The following is a 21,098-nucleotide window of genomic DNA, read 5'->3' as shown; positions in this document are numbered from 1 at the left end:
TAAATTTTCATCGCTGGAATTGGCATCGAGATAATGTGCAAGTGAATCGAATGTTCCGAGCGCACACAGCTTGTTGCAGTTATTCCAAACAAGCATTAAAAATTCTTAGAACTGTTTTTTCATCGTTATAGTTCTGCTACAAAAAAAAAACAATTAAATTGTCAGAAAATGTTGCATCTTAGAAGACAAAACCTGTAAGTCCTCAGTTTTTGAAAAATTATAAAAAAATAATTCGAACTATAACTGCTTTTAGACAAAATTATAGATAAATAAAATCAGTAACTGGTAGCAGTACGATTATCGTAGCAAACTACGGCCTCAGTTATAATTGCAAAAATGTTATACAAACAAACAAAAACAATATCTGCAAACTTTTCCGATATTAATTTTTTACAGAAAAATGGTAACAGAAGCTACAAGAAATAGTTAATAACAACTTGATCACTAAGAAAAAACTATTAGTCTCTTTAAAAAGTAAATAGTACATCAACTTTGTGAAGACTAGATAATCAATCTAAATTTGTCGCAACATTTCTGAAAATGATTTTTCTCGACACCGAAAATTTTTTGCGAAAAGTTAAATACAGTTTAAAAAGCGACTGAAAGGGGGATTACAGGATTTATCACTCAATCGTATATGACGTTTAAATGTGAAAAAAAAACAATCGAATTCAAAGCTCCTTCCCACTTAATAATTGAAAAAGTAACGAAAAGAAAAGAACCATTGTTTTTTAAATTATCTTTTAATTCAATAATAGTCGTTTGTAAAACGAAAAAAATAATAATTCTAAAGCAAATGAAAAAGAAAACTAGAAACAAAAAGTACGAGCAACTTCTTTTCCGGCAGGAGTAGGGGATTAAAATATAGGGTAATAAAAGCCGTATCAAACTGAAACTAAGAAGCAATAAAACACACATCAGCAGACCACCCCTTCTCATCAAATTTCCACAAGGTAAATAAGTCAACATAACAAAAGCAAAATATTCAGACGATTTTTTCTGTAATTAGAAACTTTATATAATTAAAAAAATTGTTCGACTCACTACTGAAAGGGCTTCTGCAGAATATAAAACGAGGAGCATTCTGGTGAATATTTGTGGTACCTGATTTTTGCGTGGATTTTTGTTTCAAAAGGAAAAAAAAACAAACAACAGACACAGTTCAATCCCACTTTCAGTGATCGGAAGAAAATATCACAAGTGTTTGGAAAAATTTTAGTGTCTTTAGTGAAGCCTATTTTTTTACTGGCAGTGTAAGCCGTTTTGCTTTTTTTTAAAAAAAACTTGTATAAAGTCAATAATTAGATCAAACTAATCAAAACTACTCAAGAGATCTTTTCTGTGGCGCTGAGAATTCAAAGACGAAAATTTTCTACAGTCCTTTGACGAGTTGAGATTATAAGCGTCTCTTATACTTCAGTTATCAGAGAGTTCAAACTCAGTGAATGATTTTGATAATAGTAAGCAGACAACTATAATTAGTAGCAAAAAGTTCGGACAGACAAAATTAATTAAAAAGAGCAATGGAACTATTTTGGAACTTAAGTGCAAAACCTAATTTATCAGACCAAAATTGTGTCTCTGAACAAAAATGCATGCTAAAGTCTATAAAAATGGAACGATTGCTCTTTTTATGTAATTCTGTGTGTCCGAACTTTTTGCAACTCTCTATAGACAAGCGTTCACTAAATAAAGAAAACTTAGATAAACGACTATGTAAGGTAGAGGGTTGAAAGTTTGATGCATGGCTGACAAAACTATTCAAAAAATCTGGCTGGATTAAAACTTGAAAAGTTTTTTGAATTTGTCACCCAACCAAACTTTTTTCATTGGAGTTTTTGTTGAGGAAACATCCTCGTAAACAACACAAAATGTTTGAAATTCTTTGGGCTCAAATGTGTACAAGTTTTTTTTGGGAAGCTGTTGAGCTTGGCTTGCTCCTTGTAGTGCTCAAAACAACCCTTAAAAACGATACTACCCATCGCATCTCTAAATCCGGCTAACTATTTTTGGGTCGTTTAGGACCTATAAAAGAATTAGTTTGGTAAATGGTATGTTTGTTTCTATGTTTTGTACATTTTCCGAAGGTTTGAATAGCCCATAGCCGGTGCAAAAAGTTTTATTAACAGTTATGTTGGCTTAGTTTTTTCACTGGTATCAGTGTCTAGGACATTAAGCCCTCTGAATTGTCCAAAAGACTCGTATTCGTGACATCAGGCTTACTAGCTTTTTCAGTTTGCATGTCTGTTGTGTTTACACAAAATGAGGATAAAGTTAAGTTTTATCAGCTTGAGATTGTGACAGACTTGTATGCAAGCTTAGCATTTGGCTTTGACTGGCGGAAACATGTTAAATTTGGAATTCTGTTATGTTATTACTGCAAGCCGTTTATCATATGCTGGTTTTCGACCAACAGAAAAGATGTATCAAAAGTTGAAGCCCTTTGATTATTAAGCTAAATATGAGTGAAACTAATTTTTGGAGAGGTCACTAAAAAAACAGTTTGCAACTAATTATAAAAAACTATCAATAAACAGTCAGTTGTGGTTTTTTTTTAAATTTCTGTTCATTACCTGGATAATAAAGAATATCACTTACATTATGTGCTGCAGGTTGACAGATGGTCCGTCTACCGTGTCTATACCATACGACATTTTCCCATCCGGGCTGCCCCCCTCTCCTCCCGCACCCATCCCACTCACACAAGTGGGCCCCCCTTTCACTCCGCGTGCAGTGGCAGGCAGACACTTCATGGTGCCTTTTCTAAGGGTGTGGGTGAACTGTTTGGCTGGCGACTTCTGAAATCAGTTTTCAATACTTCACATCAAAGAGTTCGAACTGATCTTGTAACTATTTTCCACCCTGTGATACTTAGTAGAATTATTCACCACTATAAAGAGACTCAAGGGGCGGATCGAGAGAGGGGGCGGACGCCTTCTCCCTCAGGCATTTGAGACACTAATTTGTCTTTGCATACTAATTTTGAAGGGGCAGCACGCGCCAAAAAAAACGTTAATTTTAGGTCAAAAGCTTCAAAATGGCATTTTTGATTATTTTTATTTTAATACCCCCCTCTTCAAGGATTCGACCCCCTGATGAACTACAGGGTCCCCCTTTGCACTATTTTGAGATATCCATTTATGGCTGAATATACTTTTGCGCCAATATCAAACTGATTTTGAACGAGTAGTGCCCCGAAAAATCGCGTTTTTTAGGTCAAAATTTTTTCTGAAAATGCCAAAAACGCGTTTTTTGGCCTTTTTTTTCGAAAAAAATGCCTGCCCGCCACCTCGAGAAAATCCCAGATCCGCCCCTGCCTAAAAAAGATAGTCGGCAAAATTTACAGAAAATCGAGAAAACCCCCCGAGTCCTAGATCCTCCCCTGAAGAGGGTGAGTCGACGGTTAAGCATATACATTTCTTTGTGTACCAAACTTTCCTCCTTTTTCAAGCGGGGGAGGGGGAGCTCAACAAAATTCTGAAACAATTTCTACTGTTTCATTTATACAACCTATTCGAATTCAGGTCAATTTAAAAAGTATCAAAAAAATTTTTAGCTGCGATTGTGACAATTATGAAAAAATTGTTCACTCGGCGAGCTCAGAAGAATGAATTAATCAGTAATGCTAGTCGTAAAAATCAAATGAATTCAGAATTATTGTAGTGATTTGTACTTTGGCATTTAACTCAGAAACTACTTTTGCTGAAAAGAGGTGGAGTGTTTCGTCACTTACATAGGTGGAGTACTCTTTCATCTCGTGATCGTTGGAGTGGGTACCACTGGCCTGTCCATACCAGAAACAAGTCTGACACAACTGATAGTTCGCACACCTCTGACATTTGTATCTGGACAAAAAAATCAAGTTGCAGGAAGTAAAAAATATAACTTGAAATAATTTCGAGCTAAGTTGTGTTTTCTAACCAGCTACAATGAATTAGGTTACTTTATTTAGAAATTGTTCATTAAATTCCAAAATAGTCGGAAAATGAACAAAAATATAAAAATGACTAAAATAGTATAACTTTTATTTGCTCTTGGCCCTACTTCCTCCTGACTATTTTGGGCATTACTTCAGCGGAGGTGGGTTGATGTTGTCATTTCTTTGACCCTAGCTGGTCCCACCTTGCGGAGAGGGATGAACTGGGACCCCTCCAATCTTTAGCGAAGTGGGATTTGATCCCAAGACCTTTGAGTTAAGAGCAGCGTTCTGTATATTGTTTGATTATTTATTGTACGCATTTTAGTTCAACATTTATTGTTTGAGCATAGAATGCATGAGCTTGCTAAGAGTTGTTTTTACTATCTCAAAAGTAGGCATTGCGAAGTTCTTCAGTAGGCATTAGCTCTTTTCAATTTTTAATCGAAATTTTGAAGAAATTGACGGAATAATTGTGCTCGGGTGGTTTTTATCCAGACAAACTATAAGAAAACGAGCCATCTTGTTGTTCCGACTTTCGATACGAAAGTAACGGAATATTTGTGCTCGGGGTGGGTTTTTTTTTTTCTTCAGACAAATTTCGACTTTTTAACTAGCCATTTTTGACGGAATTTTTTACATCATTCGAAAGCTATTGTTGTCCTGAGCTTAAATTTGAAAAGATATTTCACCTGTGATCATTTTTCGTAAAGTTATGAGGGTTTAAATATGGCCATTTTGAACAATTTGGGACAATTAACGCGCGATATACTTCGCGCTATTAACGCGTAAGCGGAGATCTAATCCGTCTTATAAATCGTTCCAAATTGGTTGAACGAAGCTTATTTGTCATTATTGATTTGTTACAAGGAACGAAATCTCTCTTTTTGTACTTTATATGGCGTGTGGGGGATGATTTTCATAAAAAAAATTCAAATTTTAGAAAAAAAAACTTCATTTTTTTTTAAATTTCATTTAACTTTTTTATGTTTTTACTGCTGCTCCATAAACCTTAAAAGGCAGTCGGAACATTCAGGGCTTCGCCCTGATACGAGCAGTCTTGTTTATCCTTCAAATTCTTTTTGTTGTTATTTCGACAGGCCAGTAAAATGACCGAAATATTTTGGCTCAGATTTCACTGCAAAAAAGATTGCAGCAAATGTGTTGTGTCAGAATTTTTGGGTTTGTGTTTAAAAATTTGACGTATTCAGCTCAAATTGAAAAAAAAAAGTTTTGTTGGTTCGAAATTGCCAAGTTGGCCCATAAATGATAAATATTTTGCGAGATATTCCGAATTCTCTGTTATTGCTTAGTTTCGTTGGTTTCGAAACTGGTTCCAAACTAAATTAAGACAAGCCTGCTCGTATCAAGGCGACGCTCTGAATGTCCCGATTGCATTTCAACTTCTATGGTTCAATATAAAACAAATTCATGGACATTTAAAAAAATGATCTGGAGAAAAAAATTCACCCAGAGCACAAATCTTCCGTCATTTTGTACGAAAGTCGGAAAAAACAAGTTGATCCAAATATTGCGTTAACAATGCAAAATTTTTTTAGTTTGAGCTTGTACTTGACATTGCGAGATGGATCGATTTTCAAAGAAGAAAAGATATGACAGGATGCCAAGGTCAGCAAGACATAATCATCAAACGATACGTTTTATGAGGCCATACACATTTCACAGTGTGTCACACACGTTCATTACTTGACACACATTAATGTGTATCAAGTAAAGTATGTGTGTATGACACACAGTAATGTGTATGACGTCTTATGGTGTATCGTTGATTGGCTATGTCTTGATAAACTAGACATCATAACATGTCAAATAATTTCTTTATTTTTACCCCCATGAAATGCCATTTAAAAGTTGGAAGTTACAAGTTGCCATTTACAAGTTGGATATTTATGATTCAGAAGAAACCCACCTGAACCCCATCATGCTCTCGGCACTGCAGAATGAGCATGCAATGGGGTGCAGCACATTCTCCACATTGGCCATCCGGTGCATCAGAGGCAGCCACAGGAGACACTGGGGTCCAGGGTCAGCAAACATAGTGTCCAGGTAGTCATTGATCTTCACCTTATTACCACCACCCGCTGGCTGCTAGAACATTGTACACAAAGGTTAACAAAGTGTTAAATGTTGTCATAACCAAATCAAGACATAATCAAGTCATTCGGTTGATATGTATTTGTATTGTCTCGAACTGCATAAAAAAACATATTACGATAGTATTTAGACTCAAAAACTTGCACTATTTGAACTTCGGATGATAAAGAGTAAAAAAAAGGAACTAAAAAGTTCAAAACTAAAAGATCTTCAATGAAAACAAAGATTGCGCCGCATGACTTGATTTTATTCCTGGGTTTTGTTGAGTTTCTCAAGATTACGTCATTCACAGAAAGCTGTTTGGCCATCGAATGACCAGAATAAAGTCCTTTTTGCTGTGATTTAAAACTGAAGCTTATAACTTACATATTGACAACCCAATTGGAGTTCAGTCGTAAAGTTTTATTTTACTGCTGGTAACAATTATTTAAGAGGAATTTTTCTCCTCTCAACATATGGGTTTTAGGGGATCGTGAAGATGGATCAAGAACAAATTGGATAGTTCCAATTTGTTCTTGATCTTTCCAGTGCTGTCAAAGAAATCTTGTATTTTTCCAGAATTTTCTCGGTTACGTTTATTACAATTCAGATGGAGATGACATAAAGGTTTGCCTCAATTGGCCTGGTTGATTTGAGTCGAAGAAACTGCCTATATGTAACTTTTTTTTACCCACTTTCGGCAAACTGTCAATGCCCAGTGTTCCTTTATCTCAGGGTTTTCCGGATGATTTTTGAAGAGCCAACCATTAGATTTAATTGCGACTAGAAAGATTTCCGAGTATCTTAACAGCATAATGGAAACAAGACTGCTCGTACCAGGGCGAAGCCCTGAATGTTCCGACTGCCTTTTAAGGTTTTATGGAGCAGTAATAACATTAAAAAATTAAATGTAAGACAAAATAAAATGAATTTTTTTTTTCTAAAATTTGAAATATTTCATGAAAATCATCCCCCCCACACGCCATTTAAAGTACAAAAGGATAGATTTCGCTCCTTGTAACAAATCAATTATGGCAAATAAGCGTCTTTCAACCAATTTGGAACGATTTTAAGACGGATTAACTCTCGGCTTACGCGTTAATAGCGCGAAATACATCGCGCGTTAATTGTCCCAAATTGGCCAAAATGGCAATCTTAAAACCCCCATAACTTTATGAAAAATGATCACAGGTGAAATATCTTTTCAAATTTGAGCTCAGGACAACAACACTTTTTGAATGATATAAAAAAATTCCGTCAAAAATGGCTAGTTAAAAAGTCGAAATTTGTCTGAAGAAAAAAAAACCCACCCCGAGCACAAATATTCCGTTACTTTCGTATCGAAAGTCGGAACAATAACTGCAGTACAGATCTTTCGTACCTGTGTCTAGTGGCTAAGTTTTAGGATCCGGCCATTTGATTTTAGTTCGTCAAAGACGTTGCGTTAAAAAGGATCACGGGACAGCTGAATCTACTTTTATCGTCTTAGTGGACAAAAGTTTCCTTTCCTAGGCCGATACTTAACAAAAATCCGTGCAAAATAAAGAGGTGAGTAACTGTCAATATATCTCTGACCAGATGAAGGTCGTGCATTTAATAATCAAAATTTTTATTATTTACAGTTTGGTAGACCGAGAGTTTATGTACATCAGTATTCAAAGATTCGTTCGGAATGCCAATTCTTACATAGTCATGTTTAATGTTTTCTAAATTGAACTTTAAATAACGAGAAGTACGAAGAGCGCCTTTTGCTGGGAAAACGGCGAGATCTCCCTCTACAAAACCACTAACGTTTTTATGCAAATGTCTCTCTCTTTTTTGTTATTTAGAGCCGCCCGATTCGTTTTTGACTGCAAGATTGCAATAAAAGTTTACAGCAATTTGTTTTTGTTGCTTAAAACAATTGATCATTTGAGTGGTCGAAATTATCTATCTCGTTTTTCATGGCTACTCTTAAAGCATTCATTTGAGGGCCATGTTTTTGATGCCATCCTCTATAATTCCAAAACTTACATTGTTCCAGGTTACTCTAAATGAGGTAATTTGAGAGAAAAAGGCCAATCATAAACAATTATTGAAATTCACAAGGCTTCAACGTTATCTATTTTTATCTTCAAAAGTCAGAATTTCAAAACTTTCAAACTTTTCCATTCAACTTTTTTCAAAATTTCCTCGAGTTCTTTTACAAAAATTCAATTGTCTGACGGCTATGTTTAATCTGTTGGTGGGTAGTTTTAAGGGTTTTTAACAAAACTTTTTGGAATAGCGCAATCATGTATCAACGAATCTAGGAAACATCTCTATTCTCGCAAACAATTGATCCGCTAGCTGCGTCGGAAAAAAAGCACTAAAAATTGCAAGACATGTGAAAGTAAAAACAGAAGCGGAAAAATCCGTCAAGATGAAATACGATTAACGGATACAAATTTTTTTCCATGTTTTTTTTGGCATTGAGAAACGAGAAAAAAAATGTTTCGCAGAAGTTCAGTGAAGTAAAAATGAAAAAGAAAATAAGAATATTTTCTGAGGTGCATTACCCGAAAAAACCAGTAAAGAAGAGTAGATCTGCAACATTTTCGTCGAAAATTTGATCACCTTTCTTTCTCCTTCTCCTATATATGCCATATTGGGTAGTGCACCTTAAACTTATCTCCAGCACATTTTTTTGACGCATAATGATGAATTTTTCAAAACTTTAATCTTACTTTCGTTTTTCTAAACAAATGTGTAATTAGTCTAGTCAGAGATTTCATAGAACATGTGAAGCAATTTAATTTTTGTGAACTTCTGATAAAATTTTTCCCTAGTTTTCCAATGCCAGGTATCTGTGGAATTCTAATAAGTTTTATAATCTGGAGAAATCAAAACATTAAAATCCGTTTTGAAACTTGAAAACTAAAAACCATCATATTTCAAATCGCCTATCAATTAAGAAATAATTCATGCCGAGAATATCATCAAAGCAATGAAACTTATTTGTCTGCAGCCGGCCGAGATTGAACAAGAACCAGAAAACGAAACGATTCAAGAGAAATTGGCGATACCAGCTGGTTAGTTTGACGAAAGCAACAAAATCTGCCCAATGAAATTTGCAAATCAAACGTTCGTTTAGAAAACCAAAATGAAGTTAAACCTTTCGCAAAACTCTCAAGAAGACGTCAGAAGGGAAAAAACGATTTGATTCTAAGGCGCATTACCCTTAATGGCCAATTGAGAAGAACAGTACATCTGCAACATTTTCATCGAAACATATTGGTCTCTATTTCTCGCTCTCCTCTATTTGCTATATTGGGTAGTACACCTCTTTCGTTCTGGCGCCTGATTGTGGCCTTTGCAAAGTTATAACTTTTTTTTTTGATTTTCTAAACAAACGCTTGATCAGTGTATTTATAGAAATCCTAGAAAGAGATGAGAAGCATTTTTTAAGTTTTTGAGGTTTTTAGCAACATTTTTTGTCCTTTATTTGTGCCAGGTGTTACTTGAGGCAAATTTTTTACCCGTGTTCCAGACTTCATCCAGTGGAACTTTTTGTTTCTGTTTTATGTAAGAAAACTTTTTAGCAAGATTTGTCCTGGTAACTTTTTTGTTTTCTTCGAAATAAACAGCCGGTCTCGCCAATATCTTTTGACCGTTTTCCAGTTCTTGTTCACTTCTGGCCGGCTGCAGATAAATAAGTTCCATCCGATTGATTAAGTTCTCAATATTGGATTGTTTCATTGACCAAAACAAATTGATACATGTTTCTCCGTTTTACCACGCAGATGGCGGATCAATTGTTTGCCGAAAAAAAATTCTTCTCATGCCAGATTCGTTGTTACATGATTGCATCATTATAACATAGATTGTTGAAAAACCTTTAAATGACCCATCGAACAGATAAAACATAGCCAACAGACCGTTGGAATTTGTAAAAGAACTAAAAAAACACAAGTTTTTGAATTTCGAAGACAGCAAATGGATCGCGTAAGAGCTTTTTGAATTCAAGAATTTTTATAACAGGCCTTTTTCTTTCAAAACATCTTCTTTAGAATAAAACTGGAATAGTAGTTTTTTTTGCTGTAAACTCAGAAATTTAAAGTCTATTTTAAAACTAGACAACTAAAATTCATTGACCATTTTTGTGACTTTCACACTTTTGATGTTCTATAGTAGACCTTGCCAAAATTTGCAAAAAAAATTAATTTGAGAGCGAGCAAATTTGAAGTCTCTTCATGAAAAAAGAAATTACAACATATATAGGAAATGTCTTCGCTACGTACCTTGGCACTTAGTATTCTATTTCGAGATTAAAAATATTTAAGCCTTAGTATAGGTTTTCTACGCGGTTCTTGTTCTTTTTTCACTAGAGAGCATAAATTTTTGGCGTGCATAAACTAAGGCAAATAAAGCTAGAAACTATCAGAATTTACAAGAAAAACTATACTGAAAATTCTTTTTTGCAGCAACACAGATTAAATTAGTGAAAGTTCACTTGGTTCATCAAAACTGAAAATCATGCGCAATTAAACTAATCAATACAGTCGTTTCATCTTTTAAGCGTTTTTCGAGGATGCCAATACAGTGCTGTTTTAAATTATTCGGACTAATGGTGTGAAAATAAATTTGAACGATGCGTTTTTATATAAAAAACCTCATTATTCAATTTTGCGGTTTTTCACAGCTTCCTGCTGCATTCAACAAAAAATTAAAAAACAAAACCAAACAAAAACGTTGCTACATTTTTATGGGCATATTTTTGGTGCGTAAAAAGTTCAACAATTGGATTTTTCATTCAAAAATTATAATTTATAAAGAATATCAAAAAAAATGAATACCAAAATCTAAAGCATGGGATTTTTGGAAAAAGGACGTAAGTTGGAAAATGGACATTAGTTTAGAGCTAAAAAAAGTCAGTCGACCAAAAAAACTATTGACATAGACGTAGTTTTTTTTATTTGATAGCAAAAAAAAATTTTGCGATGTCTCAAGAGCTTTGGAAAAAAAACTGATCCATGTTTATACATATCAGCCATCAAACCAAAGGAACTTATTTGTCTGCAGCCAGCCAAGAATGAACAAGAACCGGAAAACGAAACGATTCAAGAAAAATTGGCGATACCAGCTGGTTAGTTCGAAGAAAGCAACAAAATCTGGCCAATAAAATTTGCAATTCAAACGTTTGTTTAGAAGACCAAAACTAAGGTAAAACTTTTGCAAAACTCTCAAGAAAAACACTTTTGTGAACGTTCTTTTTTGCAAAAAAAAACAGATTAAATCAGGGAAAATTCCCTTGGTTCACCAAAGCTGAAAGTCATGCTCAGTTAAATCAATCAATACAGTCGTCTCATCTAATAAGCGTTTTTTGAGGATGTCAATAGTGCTGATTTAATTTATCCGGACTAAGGATGTGAAAAAAAATTGAACAATGCGTTTTTTATATAAAAAACTTTCAACATTCTAATTTAGCGGTTTTTGCAGCTTCCTGCTACACTCAACAAAAAATTAAATATTCACAAAACCAAAAAGAAACGTTGCTGAGTTTTTATGGGCATTTTTTTGCTGCGTAAAAAGTTCAAAGTTTGGATTTCTCATTTAAAGTTATAAATTACAAAGAATATCAAAAAAAAACTTGAATTCCAAAAATTACAAGGTAGGTTTCTGGAAAAAGGCAGTAATAGGGGAATTGGACATTATTTTAGAGCTAAAAAGGTCGGTCGAACAAAAAAACTACTGAAAGAGACGAAATTTTTTTTTATATGATAGCAAATAATTTTTTTTTGCGACGTCTCAAGAGCTTTAAAAAAAATGAACCATCTTTATACATATAAGCCAGCGAAATTCAATCAATTTTAGCCAAAAAAAGACTGAGAGTGCAAGTCAGCGCCAAAAACCCAAAATTGTGTACTTGAACAGAAAAAAAAGCATGCAATAGTGCCTAAGTCTTCTAGAAAAACCACCAAATTTTTAAGAAATTGTGGTTTTTTAGCAATTTATTTCTGTAATTATTTCTGTCAAATTTTGCGAAGTAGTTGAAGCCCACGTGACAAAAAAAACTTTCCAGCCAGGCAATGCCAGTTGCCATTGTTACAGATTTGTGAAAAAAAAAATTTCCAAGAAAATGGTTTTCAATTGAAAAACTGGCCCCCACATCTCCAGGCTTGAATATTTGTGAATATTTTTGGGGATTTGAATGAAACAGTAAATTTTTGAGAAAAATACCCAACAACAGTTAAATAACCTATTCGTCAAAATTTTGAGTTTTTTTGTGTCATTTCCGGACGACTACAATCATCGCTTGGATTGAGTTCAAATTGAAAAAATGGCGATGAGAAACTGGAAAACAACAGCGATCGCCATTGATGAATTATCGATGTTTATTGCCACAGTACCAAATTTTATTGGTAGATTATTGTTAATTTGGCCAGTGTTCAGCAATGAAACAGCGATAAAAAAAACAATCAAAATGAACAAATATAGAGACTTACCGGTGTGCGATCCCGCAATCATCAAATTTTAAAACATGTATGCTACCTCTGCGCCACCACTCATTCAATCTCTACAAGTTATAGGATTTATTAACGCACACTTTCATTTGAAAGATAAGTGTTAAATTTTTTTTAGTTTTAGCGATGATTTTTTAAGGAATCATTACTGAAATAGCTCTGAAAAACCGCAAATTCAGTTATGCAAAAAGCTCTGAATTATTCGTATCAGCGCTGGAAAATAGCAATCACTGGGACAACAACAGAAAAGCAATAATTAACGGTGATACTTCAACCCGCGCGGTTATAGCGGAGAATTCCTCAAAGAATAAATGCAGTTCTAAAATATAACGGATATCAAACCAAATACTAAATTTGTTATTTTTGGTTTAAATTTTATCTTTATTAGCTAATTAGCTTAAAAAATTTATGTAAAGGTTGAAAACAGTGTAAACTACGTGTTAATTTTATTAGAGTTTTAGTTGTCACACCTTTTCTTTTTCGGGGTAATTTAAATCAGCAGTGCATCGAAGATGCAATATGAAATCACTTCTATCAAGACATCTGTTAACTGACATACGGCTCAAGCGGAGCTAATAGCGTCAAAATCAGTCAGATACAAGTCTAATTAAACTAAACTGATATGAGACAACACAAGAATGAGCAAACAATGGTGGGCGTCAGGTGAAAAAATTACAGAATCAAAAGTAATGCTGAACCATGGCCAAACTATTTTGGCCAAACTCTTCTTTGTTAATCATACTTGTGAAAAATTAAAAAAAAATTCAGTTTTAACGTATTGCGAGCTTTGATTGGCTATATGAATTTTCAAGTGTATTTTCAAAAAGTTGTAATAAAGTTGAATAACTAAAAAAGCTACTAAGAGAGTTTTTATAAAGGTGTATTGATTGCAGTTAAAGGATCGAATGTAAACTAACCAGACAATTGTGAGAGATACAACTAAAACACTGACAACTCTGCGTATAAATTACCGATCCGCTAGTCGGTGGGGGCGTCATCGGCTTAGCAGGCGCTCTCTTCGGAATTTCAGGGGGGTTTGAAAATTTAGTTTCATCGGTAACTCCTTTATCGATATCATTCTGGGCTAAATTAGGTTCACTGCGGTGGACTGGATTGGCCGATGCATTTTTAAGCCGATCAAATCTGGCTTTCAATTTTGGGAGACTTTTCTTGGACTCTTTTGGCGACAGTTTTTCTCTAGTGATGCTAACAGCTTTAGGGTACCTTGGTTTCAACCAAACGCTTAGACAATCGTTTGGCGATAACGACCGATTTTTTTCGTTATTATTCTGCTTCGGATGTGGTGATGATGATTCGGTGGTTTTGACAATTTCTTTTTGCTTGTCAGTTTTGCGAATCGACATTTTTATCAGGGGCTCGAGATGTACCAAATTTCAAAACCAGTTCAAATGTTATAGTTCAGAGTTGCTTTCAAAAAAAGTAGGATTGTTTGATGACGATAAATTGAACTTGAAATTGGAATAATTCGGATCAATAATTTTAATCACGGTGTTTCGTCAAACAAGATTTTGATCTAATTCCATAGTGATATCGAACTTCTTGGATCGAAAGTTACAACAACGATTTGTCTTTGATCTTGTTTGTAAACAAGTTAATTTAATTTGAATATCATAGCAAAGTTATGTTTTGATTTTGATTGCAACATTTTATCAAAACCAAAAAGTTTTATAGGTCAAATGTAAAGTAACTGAAGGCAAACGTTTAAATCTAAACAAATTTGAGTTGAAGTTTGATTGAAAAGCGTAAAGCCTCAAATCAACAGGATAAAGTTGTTTCTCAAAGCAAATTTCCTGATGTATGAGCAGAATGAAGATTAGTTGAGAAAACTGCAAGAATAAAGTCGGAACCGCACCGCAAAAATAAAGGAATCTTAAATTAGAGAAAGTCAAGAAAACTAAAAACCACACCAATATTTTAGTAATTTTATTTTTTTATCAGAAATAACAAATATTTCGACTTATAATTTTGTCTATCTCAAGTTCAATAAGTCAGTGACAGTCTAAGAGAAACAAAACGTGTGTAGAAACTTCTTTGATCAGCAGCGTGTCCCATTATTTTGAATAATTGGCGTAAGTTCCATCAGATTTTTCTGAAAATGGTTCGCATTTTTGGATAACTTCAATCTATTACACATAAAAGGACAAAAATATATAAATTCAATTGAAAAGACATATAAGTCCGGTTATTAATTGTTTGATGAGCAAATAATCGTAATACATTGCAGCGGATATCTTGCGTATTTAAAGATAACTCCCACCTGCGAAAAAAGTAAGAATTCCACCATTGAAAAAAACTTGAGAAAAGAAATTGTAACTCGAATAATTGCTTATCTCACTTTCAGTCAAAAAGTAAAACAATAAAAACTATAGGAGGTACTATAAAAAAAGGGTAGCACCCAGTGTGTCGAAGATAAATTGCACATTGCAAAGAAGCAGAAGGACCAAATGGCCGACAAAGAAGATTTGAGGATAATGTGAGAGCAAAAAGAACAAACTTAGGACAGGAAAAAGAAAAATTTAACCAGTTCCCATTTTGTTCCACTTTTTCCTTCTGAAAATATTCTTCGTAGATTATGACTTATATGTTAGAAAATCAGTGCCTGGCGAAACGCTTCAAACTTTTTTGCCTCCTATTGTTTAGCTTTATTTACTAATATCCTGATTATTTTTTGGAATCAAATTTATAACCAACTTCAACCCTCCTGCAGTCTGTTAACCAAATAAGTAAATATCGATTTTGATCCCAACCCAAATACGAAAAAAGGCCCAAGTTTACCCTAAACAAAGGAGCGGCGATTTTTTTGCACTTAGCTTAATTGAAGTCAACTTGAACTTTTTTTATAATTATAATAATAATAATAATAATAATAACTATAATTTTAACCTAGACGGACTAAATTTGACAATAATTAGCTCTCCAGACTCTAAAAAAAACATGTAAAAACGAAGGCGTTTCCCTGTTTTTCATCAAAAGGCAATCCCGATGATGATTATTGGCAAGTTGATGTCTCCGTAGAAAAAACTCAGAAAAAATCAGGCTATATGACTTTGATTAAGATATGCAGGATGGAATTATGGATGTCTGATTTATGAAGAGCGATGGGAAATATAAACTTCTTTTCGTCAGCTGAGGAAAACCATCAATTTTAGGCACTGGTGTGTATAAATTAAGTCACCAATTTAAAATATGAGAGTATTCAAGACCAATTTAATATCCTCGGAGACGTATTTATAGGTGAATCGAATTATCTGTTGGTGGCATGACTGCTATGCAATTTAGAAACTTGATAAGATTTTGTCAATTGCACTCTTTGAAAAACTTAATAGGTAACTGTTTGATCGCCCTTAATGGTCAAGAGAAGGAGTTTTGATCAAGCTCAGCTCATAACGGTGTGCGTTCAGTAAATTGATGTATCAGTAAATTACTATACCAGTAAACCGAATTATGAAACAATTATGTTACAATTACCTATATAGTATGTATTCGGTTGCGTGATATTAAGTACAAACTCAGCTTAGAATAAACGCATCCAGGAATCAAATAGAAAATTTTTTCACAAATTGATGCAATATTTCAATTCCTTAGCTGTCTCCTTTAATTTCCAACAATGTTGCGCATAATTCCTGGCAAATTTAACTTTATAACAAGTTTGAAAAAATTGTTACTAAAAATATGTTTTCGAGTTACTGAAAACCTTTTTCACAATTTTCGATTTACTGATCTAGTCTGCCCGTTTTCGGATTGCTGATACATCGATTTTCTCACTTACCGCTCTAATAAGATACTGCTCGTAACAGTTCAAAACTTAAATACCATCTTGAATTTAATGGATAGAAAAAATAAAGAATTTTTTTTTTGTAATGAACAGCCTTGAAAATTGTTAATTGTTAAGATTACCAGAGTGAATTTAAATTTCCAAACCAAGCAATGTCTAGGATTCAATTGTGGGACCATTGTAATGCCGTTATTCAGTTTGCAATATTTAAATTGCAATCGTTTGATGCTTACGAGATATGCAAACCTGAACAGAAAACAAGACTGCTCGTATCAGGGCGAAGCTCTGAAAGTACCGACTGCCTATTAAGATCTATTGAGAAGTAATAACCTGAATAAGCTGAATGTAATGAAATAAAACGTATTTTGTTAAGATTTTTTGTTAAAATCATCCCCCACACGCTATATAAAGTCAGAAGTAATAAGTTTTGATCCCAGTAACATATCAATTAAGGCAAATAAGCTTCCTTCAACCAATTTGGAATGATTTCTAAGACGGATTAAATCTCCGCTTACGCGTTAATAGCGCAAAATATATCGCGCGTTATTTGTCCTAAATTGGCCATAATGGCAATCTTTAAACCCTCATAACTTTACAAAAAATAATCCCAGGTAAAATATCTTTTCAAATTTAAGCTCACTATCGAATGATGTAAAAAATTCCAACAAAAATAGCTAGTTGAAAAGTCGAAATTTATCTGAAGAAAGAAAATTCTACCCCGAGCACAAATAATCCAATAGCTTCGTTTCGAAATTCAGAACAAAAAGCTGCACTTGCAAGTTAAAGCAAAAACAGCGCAGACAATTTTCAAAATGCAAGAAAATACAAAAATTACAGTGGAGATTTTTTAGCTTCAAAATAAGACTAAAGTCTTATAAGTCATTAGTATGCTGTCTTAAACCTTTAACAGATTATCTAATAGTGCATTTCTGGCAGCAATAAATGGACGATACACATCTACAAAAACTAAGCACAAAACTTAAACCTAAAAAAATAAGCCTTAGGAAGAGAAAAAAACTCGTAGATTAACCCATGCGTTTGCTTGTTTCGTACAAAGTTCAAAAAGCTATATAATTCAGACAGATTCATAATTGAAGGTTTTAAGCAAATTCGGAATCATAAAAATCTCAAAAAAAGAAGACGGAGTTTTTTTATCGATCATCAAGTTTTGTGTAGGGAAATAAGAGTGGGAGCTGATAGAGAAAAATATAATGTTTTGACCACAATTCAAATTGCAAAACAAATTGACGAAAAAAAAATTTTAGAATCAGAACGAAAAAATTTGATTGATAGCTTTCAAAATTTTTTCTTCAGTTTATAGTAAAATTGAGAAAAAACAATTGAACTTAACCCACATTAGCCTTTAATTTTAATCATAAAATCTCCATCTTTGATTCTAAAAAAAATGATTACAACCTGTTTTTCTTTACTCAAAAACTGTTTGGAATACGTTACGTTTTTTTCCAAAATAGAAAGATATACACTCTTAAAGTTTTGTCTTAAGTTTTTGTGTTTCTTTGAAAAATTCAATTACTAATTTTTTTGGGGTTAAAAAGCACACAGATTACGTGGAAAATATATCACATATAAACAGTATTCGGAGGTTCTGTATTTGAGTTTTTATACTTAGGTTCACAGAGATTCGGAACAACCAAATATAAGTGTAAAGTTTCTGTAAACGGCTATCAGCGTGCTTAATTCCAAGAGTTGAATAAATGAAAATTGCCGCTTTAAACTTATTTGCGAAACACTGAAAACATGACTAAAATGCAAAACAATTGCAAAAAGCCTACTGAATGCAAAGTTCTCTCTACTTTGAGTTTGGAACACCAAACGTGAACAAATACGGCAAATATTTATGCTATAAAATTACAAAACTATTCATATTCGGGTGAAGATTGAATTTTTTAACTTCTTTTTAACGGCAATTGAAAATATTTGTACAAAAATTCCGAGACTTATTTTGAACTTTTAATTTTTTTATATCTTTTTTTCAACATTTTAATAGTTAATTGAGCGCATATTCGACTATGGTTTTGATGATAAATTTTTCTAGAAAAATTGCGTGCCATGTAATTCCATATTATTAAAATACATGCAAAATTATAATCAAATATATTATTTTGATTTAAAGATTTGAATAAGTAACAATTCTGTCCCACTGTTTGATGAACACATAATTTTTTGGTAATTCAAAATTCAGAAAATCATAATTCTGGGTTCACTCAAAAAGTTTTTTGTAATTTTTGGATTTTTGGTGTGCAAAAATTATAGACAAAGCTTTATGAATTTGACGCCCAATTGTTTTAGAAAACGTTTGTTTATGCACAGAAACTGCTTTCTACTAGAAAAAAGCACAATCATTTCTTTTTCAATATTTCAGTGAACTGATTTACTTGAATCATCATACACTTTTTGTTCCTGGAACTTAAATGATGACTGTTTTTTCTATGGGTTCCACGAGTTTGTTATTGTTTTTGTTTTGGTGTATGGAAATGATTGTTATTGTTTTTCTTGTATAAGGTCACATCGAAGAGAAAGATAGATGAAGTGAATACTTTCTATCAAACGTCGATAAATTCTGAAATGAATAAAGTAAAGTTCGAAAAAAAATTGTCGAATGGAAAAAGCGTTATTGTAATTCCAGCATTGACTTGTAGTTTTTAATGAATTTTTAAAACGCCTAAAATTACATAAAATTTGCACTAAGTTCTGAATTGCTTCTCAATCTTTCAAAAAAATTTAAAAAAACATAAGACTGTGCTAGAAACTGCCGCTTAACTGAACTCAAGTATAAAAAGATATTTCAACTTTGGCAGTTTTTTGTATATTTATGAGGACTTGATTTTACGATGTCCCTGACAATTCTCACAAGCAAAAGTTGTACACATTGCTTTCCTGTTGTAAATTCCAAGCACAACTCAAAAGCTTCAAAATGAATCAGCTCTAAAATTACTACGAGCAGGTCAGCGTAGTGTTTAGTTTTGCCTGCAAAAAATCAGCTAAAATCAAAATTTTACGCTTTGTTTGGAGAATAGAATTGAAAGCTTCAATAGGAAAAGTTTTGAACAGAAGTGATCGATTGGCTTCTTGCCTCTTATTTATATTGAATAAGTGGTGTAGCAGGAATGATAGCGTGTATAGCCATTTGTCAGTTGCACCAATATAATTGGTTTTAATTGCAAAAATCCTAAATTTTTCCCAGATTTAGGTTGGTTTATTGCAAATAGAAAACAAATTTTTCTTTAACTGATTAACAAAAATTGATTACCATCAAAAAAAATTCTTAACATAAACAGGGTTCAATGATTGAAATGCATGTAGTCAAGAATCAGCATAATTTTCTTCAGAAAAAAAGCATCAGAAAAATTATTCAATTATCAAAAACTCTTACATTTATTCGAGGAGGAGGTCTACCGACTCAAGCTTCAAAAAAATCAAGCTTCAAAAAAAAATACTAAATTGCATATAACACTATATTTTAAGACCTTTTTTTGATGAACAGTATAATTCCCCCCTCCCAAAGCAAATTAGGAGGAATAAAACCTTTGGTTTATCAGAAATTTACTTTGAGCGCAAAATAAATTCAATTTTTCTAAAATTATATATGAACAATTAATTAATAATCATCAATATAAAATGTTGTTGGAAATGCATGTTGTTGGAAATGCATGTTGTTGGAAATGCAGACTTTAAACGGAGTCAGATTTCAGTGGTTAGTAAGTCCCTTAGGTGGATCGGGGGTTGTACTATTGGTCCAATTATTTGATATTTTCCTCTCAGCACCAAAAAATTCTGTAGATTTCTTTCAGCTTTAATTATAATTAAAAGCTCTCCAATTTGACTTTGGAACAATAAACGTCAGTAAATTCGACTTGACGTCAATAAATTCTGCTTGACGTCAATAAGTTTCATGCTAAGAAAAAACAAGACAGCTTGTATCAGCGTAAAGGCTTAAATTTTTTGGATTTCTCCCTATTGTCGGTTAAAATTATGTTTTAAAAAATCTTGTCTAAAACTTGTCATCCTTAACTTCAAATTCCCAGAATGTTCCTGAAATTTTATTGTTCCGATACGAAAGTAACAGAATATTTGTGCTCGGCATGGGTTTTTTTCTTCAGACAAAGTTTGACTTTTTAACTAGCCATTTTGACGGATTTTTTTTATATCATTCAAAAGGTATTGTTGTCCTGAGCTCAAATTTGAAAAGATATTTCACCTGTGATCATTTTTCGTAAAGTTATGGCGGTTTAAAGATTGCCATTTTGGCCAATTTGGGACAATTAACACGCGATATATTTCGCGCTATTAACGCGTAAGCGGAGATTTAATCCGTCTTAGAAATCGTTCCAAATTGGTTGAAAGAAGGTTACGTGCCATAATTGATTGATTATAACGAGCGAAATCTATCATTTTGAAATTTAGATGGCGTGTGGGGGGATGATTTTCATAAAATTTCAAATTTTAGAGAAAAAAAATTTCATTTTTTCTTACATTTAATTTTTTTAAATGTTATTACTGCTCCACAAACCTTAAAAGGCAGTCGGAAAATTCAGGGCTTCGCCCTGATACGAGCAGTTTTATTATACTTTTATTTCTTATTTTTCCCCTTGCATGCTATAATTAGAAATTAAAAAAATTTGTGTCTGCTAATAAAACAAGACTGCTCGTAACAGTGTGAAGCCCTGAAGGTTTCGACTTCCTTTTAAGGTTTATGGAGCAGTAATAACATGGAAAAAACTAAATGTAATAAAAGAAAATGACTTCTTTTTTCTAAAATTTGCAAATTTTTATGAAAATGATCCCCCCA

The 21,098-nt window shown here is 33.2% G+C and overlaps 2 protein-coding genes across 12 annotated transcripts in view; one reads left to right on the top strand and one right to left on the bottom strand.

Moving 5' to 3' along the window:
* The window catches only part of LOC134850907 (torsin-like protein), a 442,884-nt gene that overhangs the window by 230,940 nt on the left and 190,846 nt on the right, over positions 1-21,098 (top strand). The gene's annotated exons all lie outside the window — the stretch shown is intronic.
* LOC134850905 (dystrobrevin beta-like) overlaps positions 1-21,098 on the bottom strand; it is a 126,497-nt gene that overhangs the window by 25,925 nt on the left and 79,474 nt on the right. For all 9 annotated transcript variants that reach the window (XM_063866691.1, XM_063866690.1, XM_063866689.1 and 6 more), the window contains 3 exons: positions 5,847-6,025; positions 3,734-3,845; positions 2,599-2,798 (listed from right to left, as the gene is read on the bottom strand). In XM_063866691.1, the coding sequence (XP_063722761.1) occupies positions 2,599-2,798; positions 3,734-3,845; positions 5,847-6,025 (491 nt within the window). The remainder of the gene's footprint in view (positions 1-2,598; positions 2,799-3,733; positions 3,846-5,846; positions 6,026-21,098) is intronic.

The sequence above is a fragment of the Symsagittifera roscoffensis genome, chromosome 7 (genome assembly GCF_963678635.1).
Source record: "Symsagittifera roscoffensis chromosome 7, txSymRosc1.1, whole genome shotgun sequence".
NCBI classification, from domain to species: Eukaryota; Metazoa; Xenacoelomorpha; order Acoela; family Convolutidae; genus Symsagittifera; species Symsagittifera roscoffensis.
Note: the sequence above shows the minus strand (reverse complement) of the source record. Positions and strands in the feature narration are given on the sequence as shown.